Genomic DNA, 25000 nt, shown 5'->3' with positions numbered 1-25000 from the left:
ACGACACAAAGAAGTTACGCAACCGACCCCAGTGTTTTTCTTCCTCCGTGCAACTGACACACGCTAATTTTAGACATGAATGATTTAATCACGTGATGGACATGTTGTCTTGTACCTGACTGAAAAGGTGGGACAGGATCTGCTCGGTGAGCGAGGACGTCACAGAGCTGAGCTGGAGAGGAAAACCAATAAGACTGTTTATCATTTAATACGTTAACCAATGACATGATCAATAATACATGAGCACACATGAGGACACATTAAGACGCATGAGGAGACACGAGGACACATAACATCGTTAAAGTGATGGAAAACTCACATTAGGACAAACTGGATTATAATAATAACACATGTTTGTGTTTATGAGAGGAAGCTGGGAGGAGGAAGGGAGGAGGAAGGGAGGAGGAAGGGAGGAGAGGGAGAGAACAAAGGAAGAACAAACTAACTTGAGAAAGACTAAAAAGAAGGAAGGAAAGCAGACGCACCTTCTGAGCGGCCCAGTCGATCCATCCACGAGCGTTGGTGTCGATGTTGATCAGAACCAGACCCTCCACCGAGTCCGGGTTCGCCAGCTGACGACAGGAGAAACACGGGAACCTTATTAATATTATAATCATTACATTTCACTTTGTTCTCATTAGCTACATAATCCATGTTGTTAGTGTTGTTACAGGAAACGGTCTGAGTCCAGTTACTGTAATTAGTGAGTAACTGTTAGCTTATTGATCAGATTATTACCTGATCAATAATAATAATGACACTCACTGTGAACTTGGACAGGATGTAGGCTCCTGCTCCCACCCCCACTCCGATCACAGTACGGAAGCTGACAGAGGGCGACACAGACTCATTAACTTAAAGTAGAACTTTTTATAATAAAATCTCTTCGGTTGAGTTGATGCACCTGGATTTTATTATCACATTAAGACAATAAAGTATCTTAGAACAATAAAATCTTAAAAACTACGAGACAAGTTAGAGACCAATTAAAAGCAAGATCGTAAAAATTAGCTTTAATGAGTTTTGTATCATCAGAGGCAGATTTACCAACAAATCTTTGGTACATAACTACAGAAAATCACTTTAGTATGTGACAGGGTTTGTGTTATATTATATATTATATATAACATAACTTTACTGTACGAGACGTCATCTTCTGTGCGTCTGCATCAAATGAAACTCTGCTTGTTGTAAAGTCAAAACAAAGTTAGCGTGAACTCACTTGAAGAACTGGAGGACGGCAGGAATCATCTCTGCGATGGTGTCCATGGGGGGGTACTGGTATCTTCAGCAGAAAACATTAAAAACACAAAAGCTCACATGTTAACGTCAATTTTCTATCAGTCTCACTATTTGGACAAGAATCATAATACATGATGAAAAAAAAGATGATTTTCAGATGTGGCCTCTTTCAGAAGTGGAGCTTCGTCGTCCATCTTTATCTACAGGGATTTGAAATGAGGTCAAAAAGTGAACGATCTTCAGTCTCCAGTGAAGAAGATGAGGGTGGCCGACGATGCTCACGAGGAGGAGAAGTTCAGGAGGAAGAAGAAAAGTGCGACAGAAAGAGAAAAGGACGGATTTTCTTTAAACCTCCGACGAGAGCGTCTTAGAGGAAGATGGAGCGATGGGAACTTGAAGTATTTCTGGAAGAGATTAGCTTTAAGCCTCGCACAGAAGATTGTTTCCATTTCTGAGAAGATTACTTAAAAAAAAGAAGATGGGTTACTGCAGGATGCTGAGGGCACGCGCACACACACACACACACACACACACACACACACACATGCAGACACACACTGTGAGCAAGTGGGGGTTGATGAAGCTTCTAACGTGCGACAGACGCAAACATGTAAAACACAAAGTGCTGACACACACGATGAAGACACAGACGAAGATGTGAAGAGACGGTGTCAGGTGATGTCAACATGATCACATGACCTCCGCAGCAGAGGTAACGCGTCACTTCCTGTCTCTGTCTGCTGCACCCGGCTGCCCCCCCTCTCACCTGAACCAGGAGGAGGATCTGATGCTGTGAACGAGTCTGTGCAGAAAACCTGCTGCTGAGTTGTTCAGCTGTGAAACACAAACTCTGGAGAAGCTCTGGAGACAATTCTCTGGATTTGACCCACAGGTCAAGTCTGAAAACGGTTTAAGTGTCGTACCCGGCGGGGTAGCCAGCAGCCCCCTCCTCCTGTCCCGGAGCATCAATATGAATCAGGGTGAAGTTCTTCACGATCTCCTGCATCTCCTCGAACTTGAACAGGTGAGAGAAGCAGCTCTTACCTGCCGGAGACAAACGAAAAAAGGGACAAGTCATGAACGAGGGACAGGTTAGAAGAATCAGAACGGAGCTGAGAAACAGAGAGCGTGACTCACTGTCCAGGCCCACGTCGTGGAAGGTGAGGATCGCCGGCCTGCGGGTGGTTCGTGTTCCGTGGAGGGTGACGTGCAGAACGCCATGAGGGGTCTCCACACTGTGCTCCTGCAGAGAACAAGAGAGCGTCTACAGTGAAGTACAGTGAAAACCTGTTATCATCATAAGACCAGTGACAATCTGTCCGAACATCTGGTGGACTCCGTCTTACCTGGCCCTGGTCCAGGAGAATCCTCGCCACCAGTTCAGCGTCCTGCAACGACAGGGGGAGTAACTTTTATTCTTTCAAGTAAACATGTCACCATCTGATTCATTTCCAAGCTGTTATATTAGTTTGTTTATCGTGAAACGTTTTGTTTCTGATACCCTGACACAGCGTATATAGGTTAGTTTATAGAATTAGTCCCACACAGGCGGGTCGGGTCCTGATAAGCAGCAGAGAACCTCTTCAGACCAACAGGTGGTGATGATCTGGAGGAAGTCGGACAGTGGGAGGTTTTGAATGATGCTCTTCACGTCGCAGCTTCAGATCCATTTACCCTGAGAATGAATTACCAGCATCAGAGGCTCTCAGATAAAGATCAGCTGTGGATGTTGAAGTGGAGCGTCGTCACGGAGGAGGAAGCGAAGAGAGGAGCAGGTTTGGTGATTGGTCGGTTTCTACTGGTGCTGCAATATTAACTTATTTCTTAATTTGGTGCAGCCAGAGAGAGTTTCCCTCGGCTGGATGTGTGATTCAAGAACTCAGATTAAACCAGGGACTGTGGGCCATGTTCTGTGTTTGCACAGCTACCTCAAGCTCAAGGGGAATTAAATGTCAGCGTGAGCAGAGTGAGCAACAACACAGTTTGTGTTGTATTCTGCCAAAGACACTAAAAGGATTTGAAGTTTGTGTTACATGCTCTAATGGCACAAGTGAACATAAAGTAAAAAGACTCTGAAGTTATTAAAAACCAGAGTTTATCTCCAATATTCAGCAGGACACTCTTGTTTTTTCTCCACACGCAGCCCAACAGAATGAACGTGTGGCTGCAGGGGGCGCTGTAGCTCAGCAAAGGGCACATGGTGTTGCTTTAAATTCTGTTTTCTCTTTTGTGAATGTGCAGCTGTGTTGTTTTTTTTTGTGGGAGCTGTAGTTTTGCTCTTTGTCCACCAGGTTTCAGCGGTGAGAACCAAACGCCTCAGCTCTGCAGCTTCTGCTCAGCAACATCAGCAGCAGAGGCCTCGTCCTCGTCCCCTCTGGGCTTTGACGTCAACCCAGCAGATCTGAGCCAGAGCTGCAGCTGCACGCAGCACGCACGCACGCACACACACACACACACACGCACACACACACACACACTGTGACACATATTGTCACATGTAGGTTTGTATGGACACAAACCAGACCCTGTTTTTCTGTCTCCTGGGACACAGACACACACACGCACGCTTGTCTTACTGTATTTATGGAGACCCGACATTGGCCTGATGCATTCCCGCGCCCCCCCCCCACCGAACCTTCACCATGACAACGGAGCGTCTGACACCAACCTTCTACTCTGCCACAGACGTGTGCTTTCACATCATGTATGTTACACTATGACCACTGTGCAGTTAGTCCTTCTCTCTGCTTGTCGTGTGTGTGTGTGTGTGTGTGTGTGTGTGTGTGTGTGTCTCTGACCTTGGTGGAGTCAGCCTGACCCGTGAGTAAAGGCTTCTCCTCCGTGATGGCGATCTCCTGCATTTCTGTCGTCATGGTGTCACTTCCTGTACAGGTGAAAGAAACCAGGGGATTAAAAAGGTTTTTTATTTTGACTGTCACACACACACACACACACACACACACACACACACACACACACACACACACACACACACACACACACACACACACACACACACACACACACACACACACACACACACACACACACACACACAGTGATTAACACTTTATGCAGCGTTTCCTCCGGGACTTTGTCCTGTGGGTCCTGATGAGAGTTAATTACTGATTAGCAGAGACGAACAGAAAAGGATTTTGGGACAGAGAATAAAGAGGTGCCTCGTTACGATCTTTATATTGAATAAAGACAAATTCAGCCTCAAAGACAAAGATAAATATTTGTTACGGCTGTCAAGGGGACGAACTGGACACCAGCAGAGCATGTGATGGTTCAGCACTGGAAGAGGAACTCGAGCCCCAGGGCAGTTCAGTCACTCTTTCCCCAGACTCCACTGTGACCTTTGACCCCTGTACTCTATCGTCTGTTTGACTCTCTCATAACTTACAGAATGAACTTCAGCTGTATAGAAGAAGACGATGTCATTTTACTGTTTTCTTAATGCTGCATTTCTCTCGTTCAGCCTTTCAGAAGAAACTCATCCAATCCAAGTGCTTTTTTTAGAATCCAATTAGTCGTACAACAGCACTTTTACTCGTCTCGAGGCAAAAAGGCAGAATTAAAAACAAGTGAGCAAGCGCAGCATGTTATTGTATCTGACAGCTTTATTCTCAGTCTGACATTTAAACCCCACATACGGATCTCTTGACATCACTTGTGTGTGTGTGTGTGTGTGAGAATGCTACACAATTCATGCTCTCACAACCCGATGACTGCATCGTCTATCTGCAGAGCTGGCGTCACATCAGAGGGGGAGCGAGGTGAGTGCTGCTGTGTGTGTGTGTGTGTGTGTGTGTGTGTGTGTGTGTGTGTGTGTGTGTGTGTGTGTGTGTGTGTGTGTGTGTGTGTGTGTGTGCATTCATCAGAAAGTTAAGTGCTGCCCGGGGGGGGTCTCTGTCTCTGTGGGTCTAAAACGGAAATGATTAGTCACCAAAGCAACGCCCACCTCCACCATTCATCTATTTATTACTCTTGCACATACAGTGTTTTTCAGGATTATATTATTAATATATTTTATAAATACACAGGTTTGCACAGACATCCTCATTGGGACTTTCCATTGACCTCTATTCATTGAGTTCACCCGAGCATGTTGCTATTAATCAATTTGAGGATTTGGTAGAATTCTAAAAGATCTGTGTAGCATTTCTGTTTAATAAATGATCCACCAGGAATCTATACTTTTATTAAGGGACTCCTGACTTGTGAGAATATGTGAACGAGTCTCATGTAATCTGCCCTCGCTCTCCCTCCCTCTCTCTCCTGATACTGTAATATTTTAATCGGCCTATAACTCCCTCCATCATCCATCTTTCTTTCAAGACAGATTCTCATTAAGAGCAAGAAGCGAAGGAATAGAGAGAGAGAGAGAGAGAGAGAGAGAGAGAGAGAGAGAGAGAGAGAGAGAGACTGTGATTTGTGACAGACAAGGAAAAGACCAAACACGCCTGACTTCCCGTTGCCTCTTGTGCTCGTTCCTCATTTCAGCGGTCAGACAACAGTTGCTGTGTTCGTCTGTTGCAGTGAACAGGTTCCGTGTCTCAGATTTCAGGCTGCGACGCATCGTTGCTCAAGCTGAATTAATCCAAGCTTGTTTTTTTTTAATATTCATGCAGAGCGTTGGCATTTCTTTAGTCGACTGTTAGCGAGCCGTCCCAATCTGTTGTTGTCAATCCCTCCAGTCTCCTCCTTCTCCTGCTCCGTCTCTTGATCCTTTAACTCAACACAATGTCTCCGCACAGTAACTCTGGACTCTGGAATTTAAAAACATTTCCAGTCGACTACTCTCTTACAGTTTCAAGTCACTCTCACTTTTTTTATAACCTCACGAACTTGAAGCTACAACCTTAATGTGGATGAAGGATTTTAGTCGTTGGACATGTTTCTCCACCAAGAGTCGGAGAAACACTGAAACATTTTCATTCAGTGTTTTAACCGGATTTAAATCAAGTTTGTTTTGGAGAGGTGGAGACTCTGCACATAATGTGTCTCCCACTAAAAACGTCCTGTGTGGAAAAATTAGCAAATCATCAGAAATAAAAAGGCTTCAACTTCAAATAGCAGCTGATGTTTCTTTAATCTGCTTCTAGATTTTTTTCTGTTCAGAAGCTGCTGTCAAAACTTTCTCTCGACGCACCCTCTTTATTTTAATCTGTCTCACAGCTCTGCACTGCTGACTTTTCATTCCCGTCTCTCTCCAAGTCTCACTTCTACCATCCCTCTCTCCCTCTCTCTCTCCCTCCCTCTTCTGAACAAAGCAACGCACCCAGACACAATAACACTGAGCTAAAGTAGGGCACTGAGCAATAAGGTCACCTATATAGAGAACGTGGCCTGAAGGCTGAAACGCTGAAAGGTTAAACCTGTGGCGTCCGGGGGACACGTGTGGCTCCTTCGACGTCTGCAGGCGATTACAGCGAGTATGCAGAATGTTTTGCATTTATCTAATTATTGTGAGGGGAAGAGTCGCATATTTAATTGTGTCACGTACAAACTGTCTCAGTCAAGCTGAGTTGTGCACACACAGACACACACACACACAGACACACACACACACAGTGGTACCCAGGTGTGACGGCAGACAAACATTAATTACTTCAGGAAACGGATTCGGCCCCGAGTGTAATTTATGTCCTCAACACCTGGGTCTCTCCGCTGTGTGTGTGTGTGTGTGTGTGTGTGTGTGTGTGTGTGTGTGTGTGTGTGTGTGTGTGTGTCAGCAGGGTGATAAAAGTGGGACTGAGGTAATTGCATCCTTGCACATTTCACCATTTTCAAGTACAAAAAAACATATCCAGTTCGGTAAGTTTGCTGAACTCTCTCGTCACCTCTGCGATGCATTAAACATCCATGAGCAGCAACGTTTAACAACGTGCACATTAAATGATAAAAACAGAACAAACCTCCCACTAAGCTCATTAATCAGAAATGTTATCCAGGACGTCAGGCAGCAGGCAAACAAAGATTAATCAGTGATTAACAAAAAAAGTCATTTACAGCACGCAGAGCAGGAAGTTGCACGGCTGCTGCGTCTGTAACTCTTCACCCTCAACACGCAGCGAAACAACATTTCAACACCTTCACAATTTGAAATAGTGTTGAACAGATTGAACAGATTGAAACTCACATCAACAACTCCCTCTATACATCTCCGAGCACATCCACACTCCTGCAGTCACTCTGAGTATTCTGGGGATCTGTTGCTAGGTCGGAGAGCAGAAAACGAGGGAGAACAATGGGCGACACATGTCTGGAGAGGACGGGAGCTCAGCAGCAGCCACCATGGAGACCCGGAGACGAGCCAAAGCTCCGCTTGTTTCCTCTTTTTGAGCCTTCGCTCACTATCGCCACTCAAATCTCCTGCTGCTTCCCACGGTGCTGGACGGGCTCACCGTCACCTTGGCTCTCCAAAAGAGACACCAGGAAAAAGAGCAGCTTAGAGAAGCCTGTTTTCTCTCTGCACATCACTCCGGCCCCTTGTCTCGTCAAATCCTCCGTCGCCCAACACTCAGCGGATTAACTCGCCCCTTTTCATTTTCAGGACGCCTATTATTCCCTCCATCATGACCTCAGCTCCCCTCAGACATGCAGCCTCTCAGTCCGTCTTTCACAAAGCTCCTTCAGCAGATGAATCCACTGCTTCCTCGTACTTCTACCTCCGCCTGGGACGTTACGCTTTCACCTGTTGGTTGATTTGTTGGCAGGATTTACGCAAAAACCACACAACCAACAACCTCGAGGGACGGATGGCGCCTGGCACCGGGAAGAACCCAAAACATTTTGGTGCGAGGGCCGACAAAAGGCCGGATCCAGGATCTTGTTTTCACTTTCTTTAACACTGCAACTCAACATTTGTGTTAATTTTTCAAGGAATAAAACCCAGATCTTGATGTTTCCTTGTTTTGTGACAAATAAAATGTTGTGTGACCACTGTCTTTATTTCTTTTATAATTCCACAATAAGAACTAGACGATCGTGTGTGGATTGCTCGGCCTTGGCGGAGGTATACGCTCCATGTGAGAAATGAAAGGTGGATTTATTTCCTGCCGTGATAGCACTCACATGAATGAACCCTGAACTTTCCAGCTCTGACTGTAATGGTCCATGATCTGTGTATATGGACACTCAACATCGTCTGCACACAGGCGGCAAACAAGCTCCCTAGCCGTCGCTTAGCAGCATCAGTGATTTCAGCAAACGTATGTTTCTGTGCATTACCCCCCCGTTCTCCCAAGTGTTACACGACGTTAATGACCGAGGCTTTGACGGCCGATCGTAGGCGTGGGGGAGGAAAAACACACCCTGCGTCAGCTTGAAATGCTTCAGTTCACAGATGAGCTTCGACTGAAGTATACAAGAATATTATCTATAAAAGTGATCAAATCCCCAACAAGAAAATGACAATAAATATGCAGAAAAACTTAGTTTATTCTCTTTGTTATTAAATGTATCTTAAAGTTCTTAATTGTGGGTCGAACTAAACGATATAACATCAAATTTGAGTCGTTTTTGGAAGTTTTATATCTTGAATCTTTTGATCAAAGCTGGTGAAGGTTGTAATTTCCTCGTATATTCTTCAATAATGGCGTCAACAGTACGACAGCACGTAGATGTGCTTCGACAAGAGATAAAATATGTCTTTGCACAACAATATTTGCCATAAAAGACGTCAAACCCCCCAACATAAAAACGTTTCACACCTTAAGTCTATTAATAAGCTCCAAAAATGGGTTTGTTCTCTTTTGAAGTCACTTTGAAATTGGCCCGTGAACATCTAACGTCTCCGCTTGTTCGCTCAGCAGCTGTGAGGATGTGTCGGAGTGAAGTGAAGCAGCGATTCAACTCAACTTATTACCTCAATGTACAGACATCGGTTTGTCTAGTTCAGGGGAGATCTGTGAGAGCTGATTCAGCTACATTTAAAAACAGAAAAGAGAAATAGTGAGAGACTCAGACGGGTCAATTGTTTTGATTCATGCTGTAAACCAACACACACACACACACACACACACACACACACACGCGCACACAGACACACGCACACACACACACACACACACACACACACACACACACACACACACACACACACACGGTAGTTATGTCTTATTTCCAGGGATTTTATGTATCTTTAAAGTATGAAGTTACATTACAAGTATTTCTGATTATTATGGGAGTAAACGTTATGTTTTTTTTTAATTCTCACCACAGAATCCCTTTCTACGAGTTACTTCCAGGATCTCACCGCAGACACTTCAACACTCAGGTACCAGTTTTTCCAAACGTTAGAAACTGTCCTCAGGCCGTTTGCTCAGCGGCAGCCGGCCCTTGTTGCTAGGAGACCTGTGACACAACGGCAGACAATCGACTCGCTTCACTTGGATGTTGAGCGGCGCGGCAGGGGAGGAACTCCACCGACATCTTTAACACTTACTCTCTGCGGCCGCTCGGCTCTATTGACAAACATTCCTGATCACGTAATCGTGCGCTGTGGAATGCTCAACACACGTGCACGCTCGTACACGTGCACGCACATCGTGAACCGTGGCCTTTCGACCTCACATCTGAAGAAATCCCAGCAGTTTAGTGCGAATTTTGCACCACGTGGAAAATATTTCAGGAAAATCTAAAACACGTCCGACCTGCGAAATATGAATGGAGTTCGTGAAGAACGTCCGTCTATAAATAGTGTGAAGTGAAGGTCTGTGTGGAACAGACAGGGCATTGTGCTGCCTGGCCTATCTGTACCTGGCCTCCAGCCATCAGGCAAACTACTGGGCAGCCCCCCCCCACACACACACACACACAGACACACTTCCACACACTTCCACACACTGGCCTAGATGCCAGCATATGAAACCTGCTGTAATCTCATACACCTACGCCGTAAACAAGCCATACGCGCTGACCCAGATGCTGAGACTGCTGCTCATGTACTCCCACGCAGGACAGATACAGAAATGAAATCAATACTTTTCACACAGACTAATCTGCAGGAGCCAAGACTCTGATGATAACAGTTCGGATGAGAAACACACATGTACGAGATGAGACTGAGCTCACACACCTACACGCTGTCATCAGCTGTCTGAATTGTACGGGGCTGTAAAAATACATCCCACGTTACAGAAACCTGTAGTAGTGCATGTTCGTGCCAAACTGAAACACAAGGAGTCGTATTAAAATAACTGACCTTTCCACGTTTAAACACGCGAGTACTTTAATACCTGTTCACTGAATATTTCCACCAATTTCTGGGCTGCAAAATACACATTTATGAACAATTAATGACACAATTCAAATATAAAGCCTTTTTCTACACGACCTGTCACATGCTGGTGTTTTTACTTCTACTCATGAAAAGTGAGTGTATATAGTCTGAGTGGGAAAAAGCCCATTTCAGCTGTGTTTGCTTTGCTTTGGTTTCCGTCCAAACGATTCATTCCCCGTCGCCCGGAGCACGATTTTTACTGTTTGCTTTGTATTTTCATGACTCTCGTGTAACGTTGGCCCAGGTTCTGACACACGGAGCTGAATCCACTGTCAACACAGAAGAATCAATGTTTTCAGTTGGTGCCAACAGGCAGAGGAGCAACATCAGACCACGTTAGTTACAGAGGCCGCACTGTGGGTTCACACAGGATTCAACTGGGGGGAATAAATACAACTCATCAAACTGTTTAAATATATCTAGATTATGCTTTTTATTACACACTGGAATTTAGACGAACTCGCAGTCAATTTCTTTATTTTTTAGCCGATAACACTCAGTCACTGGGTTGACCTCTGACACCATTTACCCATCAAGGGAAAGAAAGTGTTAACAGCTGCATTTGTGTTTATCTCCACCTAAAGAATTTAAAGTCCAACTTGCCTTGTGGCTGTTTCGGTCTCCAGAGGAAAACATCTGGATCTTTAGCTGCTCAATGCTCCATTTTGTTTAAGAGGCAGTCTCTTGGTTTGTCTCCTGGTTTTTAAGCTGGACAGGTGAGTTATTGAAGAAGTTAACGTGAGTGTAGCAGTTGTCGTAAAACCAGGAGCTAAAACTAGAGCAGAAGCGTTTTATCGGTTGGCTGATAAAAATTGGCTGATTTATTTACATTTATTCATAATAAAGTTTATGGCTAATCTGTTAAAGATCAAGCCTAAATTATATTCTGTGTCGTAAAGGTTTGATAAAGACTTCTTAGGAAACAAAGCCAATGTATTTAACATTTATAAATATATATTTAGATATATAGCTAGCTAAAATACACCTGTGGCTTTGTAACTACACGTAAAACCTGTTGTATTTCCTTGTTAATGTAAAAATATTGGTTAATACAGCTTTAATAATAAAATATGTTCTTTTTCATTTATTCATTTGTTCCAGTGGCAACAAATGAAACTGGCATTAGCCCTTCAAGGCTTTCTACTGAGCAGTGAACACAACGTTCAGTCTGAAGAGACGATTACAGCCGCAGACATAAACATCAGCACTGAGACACTAACACAGTCACAACAACACTTGACCTCAGCTGCTTCGGCGTCGCAGCCACAGGACGATGCAGGATCATAACACCGGGTCGTTCACTCCCAACAGCTGGAGACGACTTTAGTATCAACACCTCGACAGAAGTAAGAGCCTCCGGGCAGGAGAGATTACCACTGCGTTTACTTCTCTGGTATTCTGGGACCTGAATCCACCTCTGAAGCAACATCACAGTCCAATTATAGCTGTTTACTGGCCCACTTCACTACATATACACACACGTGTGTGTCTCCCACTCTGCACTGCAATTGTTTCTATTCCATAGCAGCGATCAAGGCCATTGAATCAAAGCTCAAATAGAAATAAACTATAACTCACATTTTGATGCCTCGCCACGTTACACCCACTTTAACAGGTCGAGCATTTCGTCTTCCCACGACACTGATGGATCAGCAAACACTGCGGGAGTGAAGGTTAATATTGGTCGAGTCAACAGGAAGGTGACAGAGGGAATAAGTCCGTAAGTCGCCCAGCGGCAACATCAGCAGCCAAGGAAGTGCAGCCGTGCTTCGGCAAACGCAGCAAATGTGCGAATGCAACGTTAAATATTTAGTGTTACAACACGTCTGCTACCACTTCGAGAATTATTAATTCACTTCTGTTAAGATTTTATCCACTTTTTGGTAAATGAGTCTCCTACGAATAAACCGTGTTTTTGTGATAAAACAAGTGAAATTATTAACTATATTAGCAGCTTTCATTCAGAAAATACAGGTGAAAATGCCAATTGGTGGAATATTAATATTTGAAACCATTTATCGTGATAACAATTGATATCGTATCGTAAAGCCCTAAGTTTCAGAAACGATATCAAAACATTGAAATGGAAACTCCTTGTGTCGGAGGTAGAGATGCGTTGGAACCCGGTGGATGTTTGATGGGACTGCGCCCGGAGTGCAGAAGGTCGAACTGTCACTAACAATGCTGCAGCGACTCTGTAATGAGGTCAGATTGGTCAATAGCCACCATGGAGACAGGTCCAGTGGTGCGGAGACAATGAAACACGGCTGATCGGTTGGACACTCCACGGTTTTAACAGCAAAAGCTTCTATTCGTCAAAGGAAATAAAAACAGGAAATAAAAAACACAAAAAAGGTTCAAATCGTCATTTCTGGACGTTTGAGTTCAGAAACGTCTGCAAGCAGCATCAAAGAAGACTGAACCGAGCGATGTCAACAAGTTGACCTCCTCGGATTATGGGTCCGAACACAAACACTCAGACCGACGGTTGCAGCTGGACGGTTTATTTTTGACCATGAAGGACACGACTCCAGATAAACTCCACAAATCAACTCTGTGACACATCAACAGCGGAACATCGTCCTCAGGAGGACTCGGGCAACATAGAATGATTGGTCACATTTCCAAATAATAAAAGGGTTGGGGCTTCTATTAATAAATACATATAAATAAATATTACTGATGCAAAGATGATAGAAATGTTGCTTCCTCAGTTTGTTTCCTATCGTATCCGATGCAGGTTTTTAATTCTATGTGAACTTTTATGCAAATCTTCCCAACCTTAAATTCAATCAAGCTACAGACTCACAGATATCAGTTCCCTAAATACGCCTCATTCTTGTCATCAAGATCCATGAATTATTCTCTGTGGGGGGTTTCGATAACAAGTTACTTCCTGTGGCTTCTATCTGCCGTCTGTCTGACTTCTCCCTCCACCACAATACAATAGAGGTGACTGCAACTTCCTTGTTGCAGATCAGGGAAGAAACCGCCACAGAGAAAAGTTTGTGTAAAGACAAATATCACCGCTCGTTGCTTCGAGCAAACACAATCCTGTTCAGCTGCTTTGTCCCAGCTGAAGGAAGAAATCTCAGATACCTCAAAACCTCAGGAGACAAAAACCAAACCATGTGCATGAGTGGTGCAAGAACATCAGGATCTTTATTTTGATATACAAAGTGCATTTGACACAGACGTCTAGAACTCACGGCTGCTGGTATCACCACACCCACCAGCCATTCTGACAGGGAAAGACCAACAACCCGCTGAGGACTCGTTTGTGACACAGCTCTGGAACGTCTCGGTGCACAATCCTCCAGCGTCCACTTCTCAAGGTCTGTGCGTGTGCATGTGTGTGTGCACGCTATCAGCAGGGGCTCCACTTCACTCAAAGAGCTGCGAGGTCTCTGAATGTGGAATGACTCATGAGTGGAGTGTGAGCGTGCACGCTGCTCGCAGCATAGGGAAAACCTCTGTGGAGCCGTGTGTGTGTACACTGGTCCTCACATCTTTGCGAGGACCAGTGTACACGTGCACCTTATGGAGGGAGGACATTTCACAAAGGGCTGTTGTGAGGTCGAGACCCGCGTTAGGGTCAGAGTTAGGTTCTAGCCGGGTAAGGGTTCGGCTTTAGGGGGGGTGAGGGCTGCGTCTGGTTGTTGTCACCTATCCAGGACCTCTCCCAGCATAAACACTGCCCCTGTCAGGACCATCAGACCTTATGGGGACCGGAGCCTGGTGCCAAGGAGCCCCCCCCCCCCTGCTTTTAGCTATAACATGTTCCATAATGGAGACTCTTATGAAACACATTTTTTTAGGGTATTGGCACGAAACGCGTTTATTTTATTCTTATTTTCCTTCCTCACAGAGCCAGTGAACACGCACGCACACGCTCACACACACACTGGGGACACACCTCCATTTGACATTGACATTGAATAGCCTCCTCTGGCGCCTCGCGGCCACAACCCCCCCCCACACACACACACACAACCCCCCCACAACACCCACAACCCCCAATCTGACCAGAAAATCACAAAGTGAGCAGCCGTGTCGGTGCTGCAGCTCCGTGGGGGTGGGGGCAGTGTTTCTGAAACAGCACAAAGGAGGAGCAGGGATGCGCCTTGAGACAAGACGGGGGGATGAAGCGGGTGAGCAGAGGGGTTGGTGGCGGGGAGTCAAGTTCATACGTGTTTCCAGTTCACGCAACACGCACGGATGTCAATACTGGCCTACATTCAGTGTGCGGGAGATTTGAGCCGAGGGAGGGGAGGAACAAAGAGCCGCTGGCGATGCCACATGTGCGCGTCAACAACACGCACTGCATCCCTCTCTCTCTCCACAGCCCCGCGTGCACGCACCGTAAAGAAAGTTGCTTCTATATTGTATTCGAGTACATGCGGAGCGTGCACGCAGGTTTTCTAACACCGTGCACGCGGAGGTTTGCAGCAGGGTTCAGTCAAGCAACAAAACACAGGGGTGGGGGGGGGTACTTTGACATTGTCCTTCTGACAACAGCCCTCGCACCTCCACGCACATCGCGAACACAACACTCCCCCTGAAAAGCAACATTTCCCCACAGACTGAAACAATGGAAAATTTGCATTTTTGTTTTGCAGGAAAAGCTCCTGAAAGCATTAAAGTGCGTGTAAGTTGTGCGCGTACAACAACAACAGCAGCAGCAGCAACTCACCTTCCTCTGAAACAAAAGGTCTCTGGAATATGTTGAGTGTCCTCCTCCGGTTTGTGTCCACGTCTTCTCACGGGGCTCCGGGTATTCGTCTCTCTCTCTCTCTCTCTCTCTCTCTCTCTCTCTCTCTCTCTCTCTCTCTCTCTCTCTCTCTCTCTCTCTCTCTCTCTGTGAGGAGGAGAGAAATAAAATATGGAGCGGTCAATCAGAAGGCAACAGGGAGCGATGGAGGTGTGAGGGGAGGTGTGTGTGGGGGGGGGGAGCTGCAAACGCGGAAATTTGTTTGGTTCTATTTAAATGATCGATGGTTTAATTTTAACTCGGGTCGTCCCAGTTCAGTCCGATCCACAATAACGAGTTAACACGTGCGGGCTGCGTGGTTCAGTCCCTGTTCTTCCTCTGGCGCCCCCCTCCACAGAGCTGCAGTGGTACGGTCCATCCTGTGGAGCCGAACAGCCGAGTGAATACACACACCTGCAGGAGGAGAGGGGGAGAGGAGGAGAGGAGGAGAGGAGGAGAGGAGGAGAGGAGGAGAGGGGGAGAGGAGGAGAGGAGGAGGAGAGGAGGAGAGGAGGAGGAGGAAGGAGGAGAGGAGGAGAGGGAGGAGGAGAGGAGGAAGAGGAGGAGAGGAGGAGGAGGAGGAGGAGGAGAGAGGAGGAGGAGGAGGAGAGGGGAGGAGGAGGACAGGAGGAGAGGAGGAGAGAGGACAGGAGGAGGAGAGAGGGGGAGAGGAGGAGAGGAGGAGGAGGAGGAGAGGAGGAAGAGGAGGAGAGGAGGAGGAGGAGAGGAGGAGAGGAGGAGGAGGATGACAGGAGGAAGAGGAGGAGGAGGATGACAGGAGGAAGAGGAGGAGGAGGATGACAGCCGAGTGATCCCGACTGAAGCCGAGCTGCCAGGTGAATACACACACCTGCAGGAGGAGAGGAGGAGAGGAGGAGGAGGAGGAGGAGGAGAGGAGGAGGGAGGGAGAGGAGGAGAGGAGGAGGAGGGGGAGGAGGAGAGGAGAGTAGGAGGAGAGGAGGGGAGGAGAGGAGGAGAGGAGGAGAGGAGAGGAGGGAGGAAAACAGGAGGAGGAAGGAGGTTCTGTGGAGGGGGACATGAGTTCAAGGAGTCCCTGGATGGAGACCAACAAGTCATTGAATGTTTTTTAACTTTGATCTCTAATAGAATTTATTATATCACTTCATAATTACTAAAAGCTAATATTTTAAATATATCTAATATCACTTTCACTGCACATATTGAGTGTGGACTGTTCCACCATTAAACATGTAAACACATGTAGGAGCTTTACTTCCAGTTGAACCCTGAAGTTCGGAGGAGCTCTCTCCCAGAGGAGCAGAGGAGAAGATGAACAGTCTCTCCTGGAGTACAAACACAGAGTGTAACTCACACTTTCCCCAAGTGACACACATAGAAGCACATCTGCATTGCAACTGGGTGACACAGTGGTTTCCTGACCACAAATATTAAACTATTGCCACTTTTGCAATATCAGGATTTTGTCAAACAGGTTTTTTTCTAAATGCAACAAATCACGACGGCGTTCCAAATTGTTCTCGCCACCAAACACATTTCCGTGGGAGAGTCACCAATTTCTGCAGAGGATGGATTAGGAATTTAAAAAAAAAAAAAAAAGCAAACCAACCAGATGTTATCTGCATCAGAGTTGGCAGTTTGAAATCTCTGCAGCCCTGAATTCACCACCTTACATAATGAGACCAGACCTCATGCTGAGGCGAGTCAGACATTCCTCCTGCCCGAGCTCACTGACGCACATTTACCAAGTTACTGTGTCACTGTGAATTCAACACACACACACACACACACACACACACACACACACACACACACACACACACACACACACACTTGTCCTCACACCTAACAGGGTCAAAAACCTACAAGACATTAGATGTGCTCTTAAAAATCAATTTCAATAGAAAGTACGACTGTGGGAGTAAAAAGAATAAATACAGTAAAGGACAAACGATATGGACCCCGCACGGAGGGAATTGCTCGGCAGCAAATGCGACAACATTTCCAGTTTGATATCAGTGGTCGTTGCTTATCTCGGCCCAGCGGCTGTGCAGCCCGGCCGGATTAGAGGTGACGTAACACCCCCTCTGGCGGCCACGCTGCTGCGCCAACACAAGCTGCGAACTTCTGATTGCTGCTGTGGACGACGCGGTGTTCAGCGACCTCAGCTGACACCGGGTGTGGTTGACGATTTTTGACTTGAGCGATGTCGCAGTGTACTCCAGAGCGTGTCATAACACCGTGACATCATTGGTGGGTGGGGTCAAAGGTGGAGTAGACTGAAACTTCCAAACTTCTCTCTATCAAATGAGACATATTGGGTTTTTTTTTCAGTTAAGGTAAAGGGAGGTTCTCCCCCCCCCCCCCACAGAAAACACTGCTCCTGAAGCTCCTGCAGCTCCTGAAGCTCCTGCAGCTCCTGAAGCTCCTGCAGCACTGCAGCTCCTGCAGCCTGAAGCCCTGACAGCTCCTGCAGCTCCTGCAGCTCCTGAAGCTCCTGAAGCTCCTGCAGCTCCTGCAGCTCCTGCAGCTCCTGAAGCTCCTGCAGCTCCTGAAGCTCCTGAAGCTCCTGCAGCTCCTGAAGCCCTGAAGCCCTGCAGCTCCTGCAGCTCCTGAAGCCCTGCAGCTCCTGAAGCTCCTGCAGCTCCTGAAGCTCCTGAAGCTCCTGAAGCCCCTGAAGCCCCTGAAGCTCCTGCAGCTCCTGATGCTCCTGCCGCTCCTGAAATGTCGAGCTGCTGCTTTGAACGTGACGTGTGTGTCGCTCGTCTCGCTGAGCGCACAGTTTTAACTCATCATGTGTTCACCTCCATCAACAGCCACATGTCTCAGAACCACTGCTGGCTGTGCTGTCATCGCCAGACAGCTGAAAAATATTTGACAAGTATGTGAGAGTTTACCCCCCCCCCCATCTGTCCTGACCCCTGCGTGACCGGACAACAACCTCGAACTTTAGATCACTCCTGGGCCGAGGCTGCTGTGAGTGATCATTCCTCCACAGCAGGAGGCAGTGACGGAGCACCAGCACTCCACTGAACGAGATGTCTGCCGGGTCGGAAAGTTAGAAACTTCTCCACATCGAAGTCTGAGTACTTGGTCTGTGAGGATCTGGAACAAACAGTCAAACACCGACGTGGAGCACAGGACTTGGTCTTGTACTCCTGCCAATATAAAGGCTGTGGTACAATAGAAAAACCAAAAAGTTTGACACACAATCACTCACATGACACAGAGAACAATCAGCCTGGAAATGCTTTGGTTTGCTTTCTGACAAAATGCTGGCTGCTGAGCTACAAAGCCAACACGTGGAGCAGGAAGTGACTTTACTGGCGCCGCACGAAATATTATGTTCAGACAAAAACCCAGTAGCACCTCAGGTACTTTTTATATTCTGAGAAGGTTTTGCATTTTGAAAAAAGAGCTTAAATCTCATTTGGACGGTTGATTGCTCTGCTCACCCTTCCATTATAATCAAGTTCCCCCGCTGTGTCAATCAAATACCGGCCTGTGTGGTGTAATTCACGATAGTGCTATTAAGATGATGAAATCTGAGCTCAATCATTTTGTAACCTCAGGGACGGAGCCGGTCATGTAATCGCAAAAGTATGAGTCACAAGTTTAATTCCAGGTTGTGCTGGATGAGTTCCAACATTTCCATCGCCTCGTTTACTTCTCAGTTGATCTCACTAGACGATTTTCAGAAACCTAATTTTCCAGAAAAAACAAACACTTTAACAGTTTGATAAGGACGAAATGAAAATGACAGAAACCATCTTCTCTACTTCTGAAGAGGAGGCAGGGTTTAGGACCTATAATGCAGCCAGCCACCAGGGGTGCCATCAAGTCAACGACAATGCCTCCTGCAGATGCTTTCAAGCTTTAAGACGCATCCGAAGACGTCGAGCAGGTGCTTCTGAATATGGAGACATATTCCTGAAGCTTGATTTTTAATAAGAATTCACGCCGATAAAGTGTTCATCTGTTGACAAGGTGCTAATGTCTTTAAAAAAGAAATCATCACATTATCACCACATCAGAATCTCTGTGTTCCTGTTCCTCAATCAGCAGCAGCCTCTGCCTCAGGATGACAATCACCTTCATCTTCATCGTCATCAACAATGAACATCTTGTCCAGCGTAGCAGATGCTCTTTTCAGACTCGAAGATGAAAGACTGACTGGTTCTATTACTTTTCAATCATTCATATTTCGAGGCCTTTGATCCACAGGAGTTTCAGATTTTAGCGTCCAATGAAACGTCTGTATAATGCATCCGTTCAGCCGGCTGTAGGTCTTCGGATCCTCCATCCTGGCTGTAGTAATGTTGAACCAGACCTACAGGGGCTGGAGTTTTAAAACTGTCATCTCCTCCATTTTAGCTCCTCTTCAGCGGTTTTGCTGCTTTGTAGAAAGCTCTTTGTGAGCAGTGGCTTTGATCAGCCCGGCTATCCACCTCTCCCTCTCCGCTCGACGACTTCTCAGACGGACTGGATAATGTGCTGCAGATGCAGTTCTCCACTGGTGGCCCCCGTCGGCTAAACCAGGCTCCTTTTAATCACAGGAGTTGACCTGGTGACCCCGACTGCTCCTTATACACACAAGTACAATAACACGCCCACGTCCTCCTCCTCCCGTCTTTTACCCACCGCAGCCGACCTCCTCCTTGCAGCAGTTCCACAGGGTTAATGCTGATGGAAGGACAAGAAGATCCGAATGTTCCAAAGAGAGTCTGGCTTTCTTTCTGTTTTCCAACGTATGATTTAAGTTTCCCTGAATGCACATAACAGCTCACACATGGACAGACCATACAATGTGCCGAACAGGTGGGACGGAAGTATCTCAGAGGAGAACTCCAGGTTTGGATATCTCTGTATTTCCATTTTTAACATCAGGGCCCCCCCCCCCTTTAATTGAGACTTTACTACACAATCACCTTTGCTTTGCAGGCGCTGAGCTGACACACTTATCCTCATAGAACATATCTCAAGTGGGCGAAAAACCTCAGAACTCAAAGAAATCAAAAGGAACAATTTCATTTTCATGTTGGTGTATGAAAGACGCTCAAAACTCCAAAGAAAGAACAAATGAACAGGTAGAACTATGCTATGATGTTCAGATTTTTAAATGACCAGTCAGAACTTATTATCGGGGTTAGTGTGAGTTGACAGATTCAAGATGAGCTTCAGTGAATGAGTGACTTTCACGCCTTGTTTTCACTTAGAAGATTATACATGCACACGTTTTACACAGTCGGTCATGTGTTTCACTTCATGTCCTCGTGCACATTATATCTTACTTGTAGAAAAAACAATGTCTCATCTGATTTATCATGAGGGGAAAATATAAAACAACTTAAGATCTTATAAGACAACTATTTTCCTTGAGTTATATAAGTGATCCCCCACGAGAACGTGGTTTTAACTTTCACTCAAACCATTTAAACACAGTCTCATTTATTTACAGCTCTCACCCCAAGACGATGCAATTCATTAGAAAATAGCACTTATCACTCGCCTGCTCATTATTCTGATTAATTTGCACTTCGCTCACAGGGGGGGGGGGAATGAAAATGTGTCAATGCTTATTTTTATTTGGACGCCAAGAGCACGTAGAGTGATAATTAAGTTCACAGTTAATGTCACTGGCTCGTCATCATCATCTGAGAAAACAGGCGACAGGGTTTCTGGAGGTGACTCGTGTTGTTTAAACCTCTGCACAGCATTGAAACATTTCTTTGGCATCATGAAGCTCTTGTCATGTTGAGCTGCTACGGTGACAACGTCTTCTTCTCGCTTTTATTTTCATGTTTCACCTCCTCACCACATCTATCAGCTCTTGATGAAGGACAAGTGGACGTGTTTGATGCTAGAGAAATCCAAAGGAACTTCAGAAATAGCTCCGGTGTCGTGCGCACGGTGCAGACGTCCTCTTCAGCTCCGTCTGAGCGAAGAAAGAGGCTTTGGCCACGGTTGATGTTTGTGAAAGGAAGCGGACGGGGGAAGGGAGGGAGGAGGAGGAGAAGATGAAGGAGGGAGAGGAAAACAAGTCAAAGTTACTGCATCTCGTCTGGGACTGTGCCAGTCCACTGTTAACTGTCACTTTCAGTGATTACAGCAGCACTAAAGAATGCACATGTAGACTATATAGAGAGACAGACGTGTGTGTGTGTGATGTGAAACAGCTGCAGAAAAACATGGGTGGGGGGGGGGGTCCCCAGTTTATTTTCCTGTGGCGGTGGGGAAAGTGGGCGTGTCCCTGCATGTGATTGGCCCGGTGGCCTGCTTGCAGTGTAAGTGACATCACTTGGTGCCTGACCTAGTTGCGGTGGCTGTGACGTCTCTCCTGCTCTGTCCTCTTACAGAACCCCTTTATCTCCGTCTCATCCCTTCTTTCAAATCCACATTTTGTTCTCCTTCTTCTCAATTCCTCGTCTCCCTTCTTTTCCCCCAGTGGACGAAGGCAGACACTCAGGAAAGCAGTCAAATGAGCGCGTGAGAACGAGACAGGGACGAGTGCAAAGAGGCAGAATCGTCTACCGCTGCCAATAACCCAATTTCTAGAGATTAAAGCGATATTGATGAATATTAATGTGTTGGAAAGCGTCTCTGGACCCGATGACAGGACACAACGAGACGGCTTCCACCATATGGACAGAAAAGCTCTGTGGGACCAAAGAGATTTACAGCTGATCGTGCTGTTTTTAGTCCTGATTATTATAATTACTCAAACACATACTGTGATTTTAGACAAGTAAACAAAAACATTGCAGTACGTGTTAAAGCATCAGGGAAACTAATCGTATTACCGCTGCCACAGAGGTTATGTTTTCACCCCTGTCTGCTTATGTGTTTTTTAGTTGGATTGTTTCTTTGTTTGCCAACAGGATTACACAAGGAAGAGACACGGGGACAAGCATAGGATACTGTGAGGATACTGTGAGGATACTGTGAGGATACTATGAGGATACCTGTGAGGATACTGAGGATACTATGAGATGCTGTGAGGATACCTGTGAGGATACTATGAGGATACTGGGGATACTGTGAGGATACTGTGAGGATACTGTGAGGATACCTGTGAGGATACTGTGAGGATACCTGTGAGGATACTGTGAGGATACTGTGAGGATACTATAGGATACTTGAGGATACTGTGAGGATACTGTGAGGATACTATGAGGATACTGTGAGGATACTGTGAGGATACCTGTGAGGATACTGTGAGGATACTGTGAGGATACTGTGAGGATACCTTGAGGATACTATGGGGATACTGTGGGGATACGTGAGGATACTAATAAGGATACTTGGGGATACTGTGAGGATACTGTGAGGATACCTGTGAGGATACCTGTGAGGATACTATGAGGATACTGGGTACTGTGAGGATACCTGTGAGGATACTATGAGGATACCTGTGAGGATACCTGTGAGGATACTGTGAGGATACTGTGAGGATACTTGTGAGGATACTGTGAGGATACTATGAGGATACTGTGAGGATACTGTGAGGATATATGAGGCTGTGAGGATACTATGAGGATACTGTGAGGATACTGTGAGGATACTATGAGGATACTATGAGGATACTGTGAGGATACTGTGAGGATACTGTGAGGATACTGTGAGGATACTATGAGGATACCTGTGAGGATACTATGAGGATACTGTGAGGATACTATGAGGATACTGTGAGGATACTGTGAGGATACTATGAGGATACTATGAGGATACTGTGAGGATACTGTGAGGATACTGTGAGGATACTATGAGGATACTGTGAGGATACTATGAGGATACCTGTGAGGATACTGTGAGGATACTGTGAGGATACTGTGAGGATACTGTGAGGATACTGTGAGGATACTGTGGGGATACTATGAGGATACTGTGAGGATACTGTGAGGATACTGTGAGGATACTATGAGGATACTGTGAGGATACTGTGAGGATACTGTGAGGATACTATGAGGATACTATGAGGATACTGTGAGGATACTATGGGGATACTGTGAGGATACTTGAGGATACTATGAGGATACTCTGTGAGGATACTGGGGATACTATGAGGATACCTGTGAGGATACTATGAGGATACTGTGAGGATACTGTGAGGATACTGTGAGGATACCTGTGAGGATACTATGAGGATACTATGAGGATACTGTGAGGATACCTTGAGGATCCTGTGAGGATACCTGTGAGGATACCTGTGAGGATACTATGAGGATACTGTGAGGATGTGAGGATACTGTGAGGATACCTGTGAGGATACCTAGGATACTGTGAGGATACTGTGAGGATACTATGAGGATACCTGTGAGGATACTGTAAGGATACTATGAGGATACTTGAGGATACTGTAGGATACCTGTGAGGATACTATGAGGATACTAGAGGATACTTGAGGATACTGTGAGGATATGAGGATACTATGAGGATACCTGTGAGGATACTATGAGGATACTATGAGGATACTATGAGGATACTGTGAGGATACCTGTGAGGATACTGTGAGGATACTATGAGGATACTATGAGGATACTATGAGGATACCTGTGAGGATACTGTGAGGATACTATGAGGATACTGTGAGGATACTGTGAGGATACCTGTGAGGATACTATGAGGATACTGTGAGGATACTATGAGGATACTGTGAGGATACCTGTGAGGATACCTGTGAGGATACTATGAGGATACTATGAGGATACTATGAGGATACCTGTGAGGATACCTGTGAGGATACTATGAGGATACCAGGATACTGTGAGGATACTGTGAGGATACTGTGAGGATACTATGAGGATACTGTGAGGATACTGTGAGGATACTATGAGGATACTATGAGGATACCTGTATTCACTGACTGCTTCTCTAGTTTTATAATGTTTATATAAAATATGGAATGAGTGTCTGTATAAGGAAGACTTGTTAATACTTTGAAATGCATAGATATTAGAGTGCTATCAATAATCCCATATCATCCTCAACAGGAGGAAAAATATTTCCTAAAATATTATTTTTGATTTTGATCTGTGTTTTCGTCTCACATCGTTATTCTTCCACCACGGACGTATTTCCTGCACAGATCTCTGAGGCAGCGGCAGCAGCATCTGTGTGGTTGCTCATGTATAAATGCATTACGCTGAAAAAACTGATATATCTGCAGATTTTATGTTCCTGAACACAAGCAGATTATCTGTGAGGACCGATTACTGCCGGCTCGCATCAAATCTGAGGCTGAACTCAGATCAGACAACCATCGCTGTGCAGCGAGCGGGGAGGAAGGGAGAAGAGAGCGATAGTGTTTCATGGTAGATGGAGAGAGATCTGAGCAGAGCGATGGAGTGTGGTGAGGAGGGAAGGATGGTGGGACACAGGGAGGAAGAGTGACGGAGAGATGTAGGGCAGGAGAGTAAGAAGCAGAGGGGGATAGTAAACAGATATGTAAGGAAAACAGAGAGAGACGGGGGTGGGGGATAACCCAACTTTTCCTTCCCTTGCTGAACATGGCCAAAGGGAGAAAAAGAGGCGGGAGGCACAACAGCCTCCAGCAACTATTCCTCCACTCGTCCTCCTCCTCCTCCTCTTCTTCTCTTCTTTCTGTGTTCAGTGGAAACTCTCTCTCCCTCTTATTTATATTCACACCAGCCGTTGAGCCCGATCACACGACAACCGCTGCACAGGACGGTTCAAAAACACACACTGGTACAGTCACGCTCTGGAATTAAGTGCGACCGACT

The 25000-nt window shown here is 45.9% G+C and overlaps 1 protein-coding gene across 6 annotated transcripts in view; it reads right to left on the bottom strand.

Annotated features, from left to right (window-relative positions):
- ndrg2 (NDRG family member 2) overlaps positions 1-15395 on the bottom strand; it is a 21395-nt gene extending 6000 nt beyond the window's left edge. Inside the window, exons 1-10 of one of the 6 annotated variants that reach the window (XM_035149223.2) lie at positions 15225-15395; positions 12110-12190; positions 4041-4126; positions 2589-2630; positions 2380-2506; positions 2166-2286; positions 1223-1285; positions 766-826; positions 486-572; positions 116-172 (exon numbers count right to left, since the gene is read on the bottom strand). In XM_035149223.2, coding sequence (XP_035005114.2) covers positions 116-172; positions 486-572; positions 766-826; positions 1223-1285; positions 2166-2286; positions 2380-2506; positions 2589-2630; positions 4041-4115 — 633 coding nt within the window. In that variant the 5' untranslated portion in view covers positions 4116-4126; positions 12110-12190; positions 15225-15395. Of the gene's footprint in view, positions 1-115; positions 173-485; positions 573-765; positions 827-1222; positions 1286-2165; positions 2287-2379; positions 2507-2588; positions 2631-4040; positions 4127-7387; positions 8105-11772; positions 11930-12109; positions 12191-15224 lie in introns of those variants that run through there. The other 5 variants (XM_035149221.2, XM_035149226.2, XM_035149222.2 and 2 more) reach the window with 5 other exon arrangements.
- Between the last annotated feature and the right edge of the window lie 9605 nt (positions 15396-25000).

The sequence above is a fragment of the Hippoglossus stenolepis genome, chromosome 23 (assembly GCF_022539355.2).
Source record: "Hippoglossus stenolepis isolate QCI-W04-F060 chromosome 23, HSTE1.2, whole genome shotgun sequence".
In the NCBI taxonomy this organism is placed as follows: Eukaryota; Metazoa; Chordata; class Actinopteri; order Pleuronectiformes; family Pleuronectidae; genus Hippoglossus; species Hippoglossus stenolepis.
The sequence above is the reverse complement of the archived record's forward strand: the minus strand, read 5'-3'. Positions and strand labels throughout refer to the sequence as shown.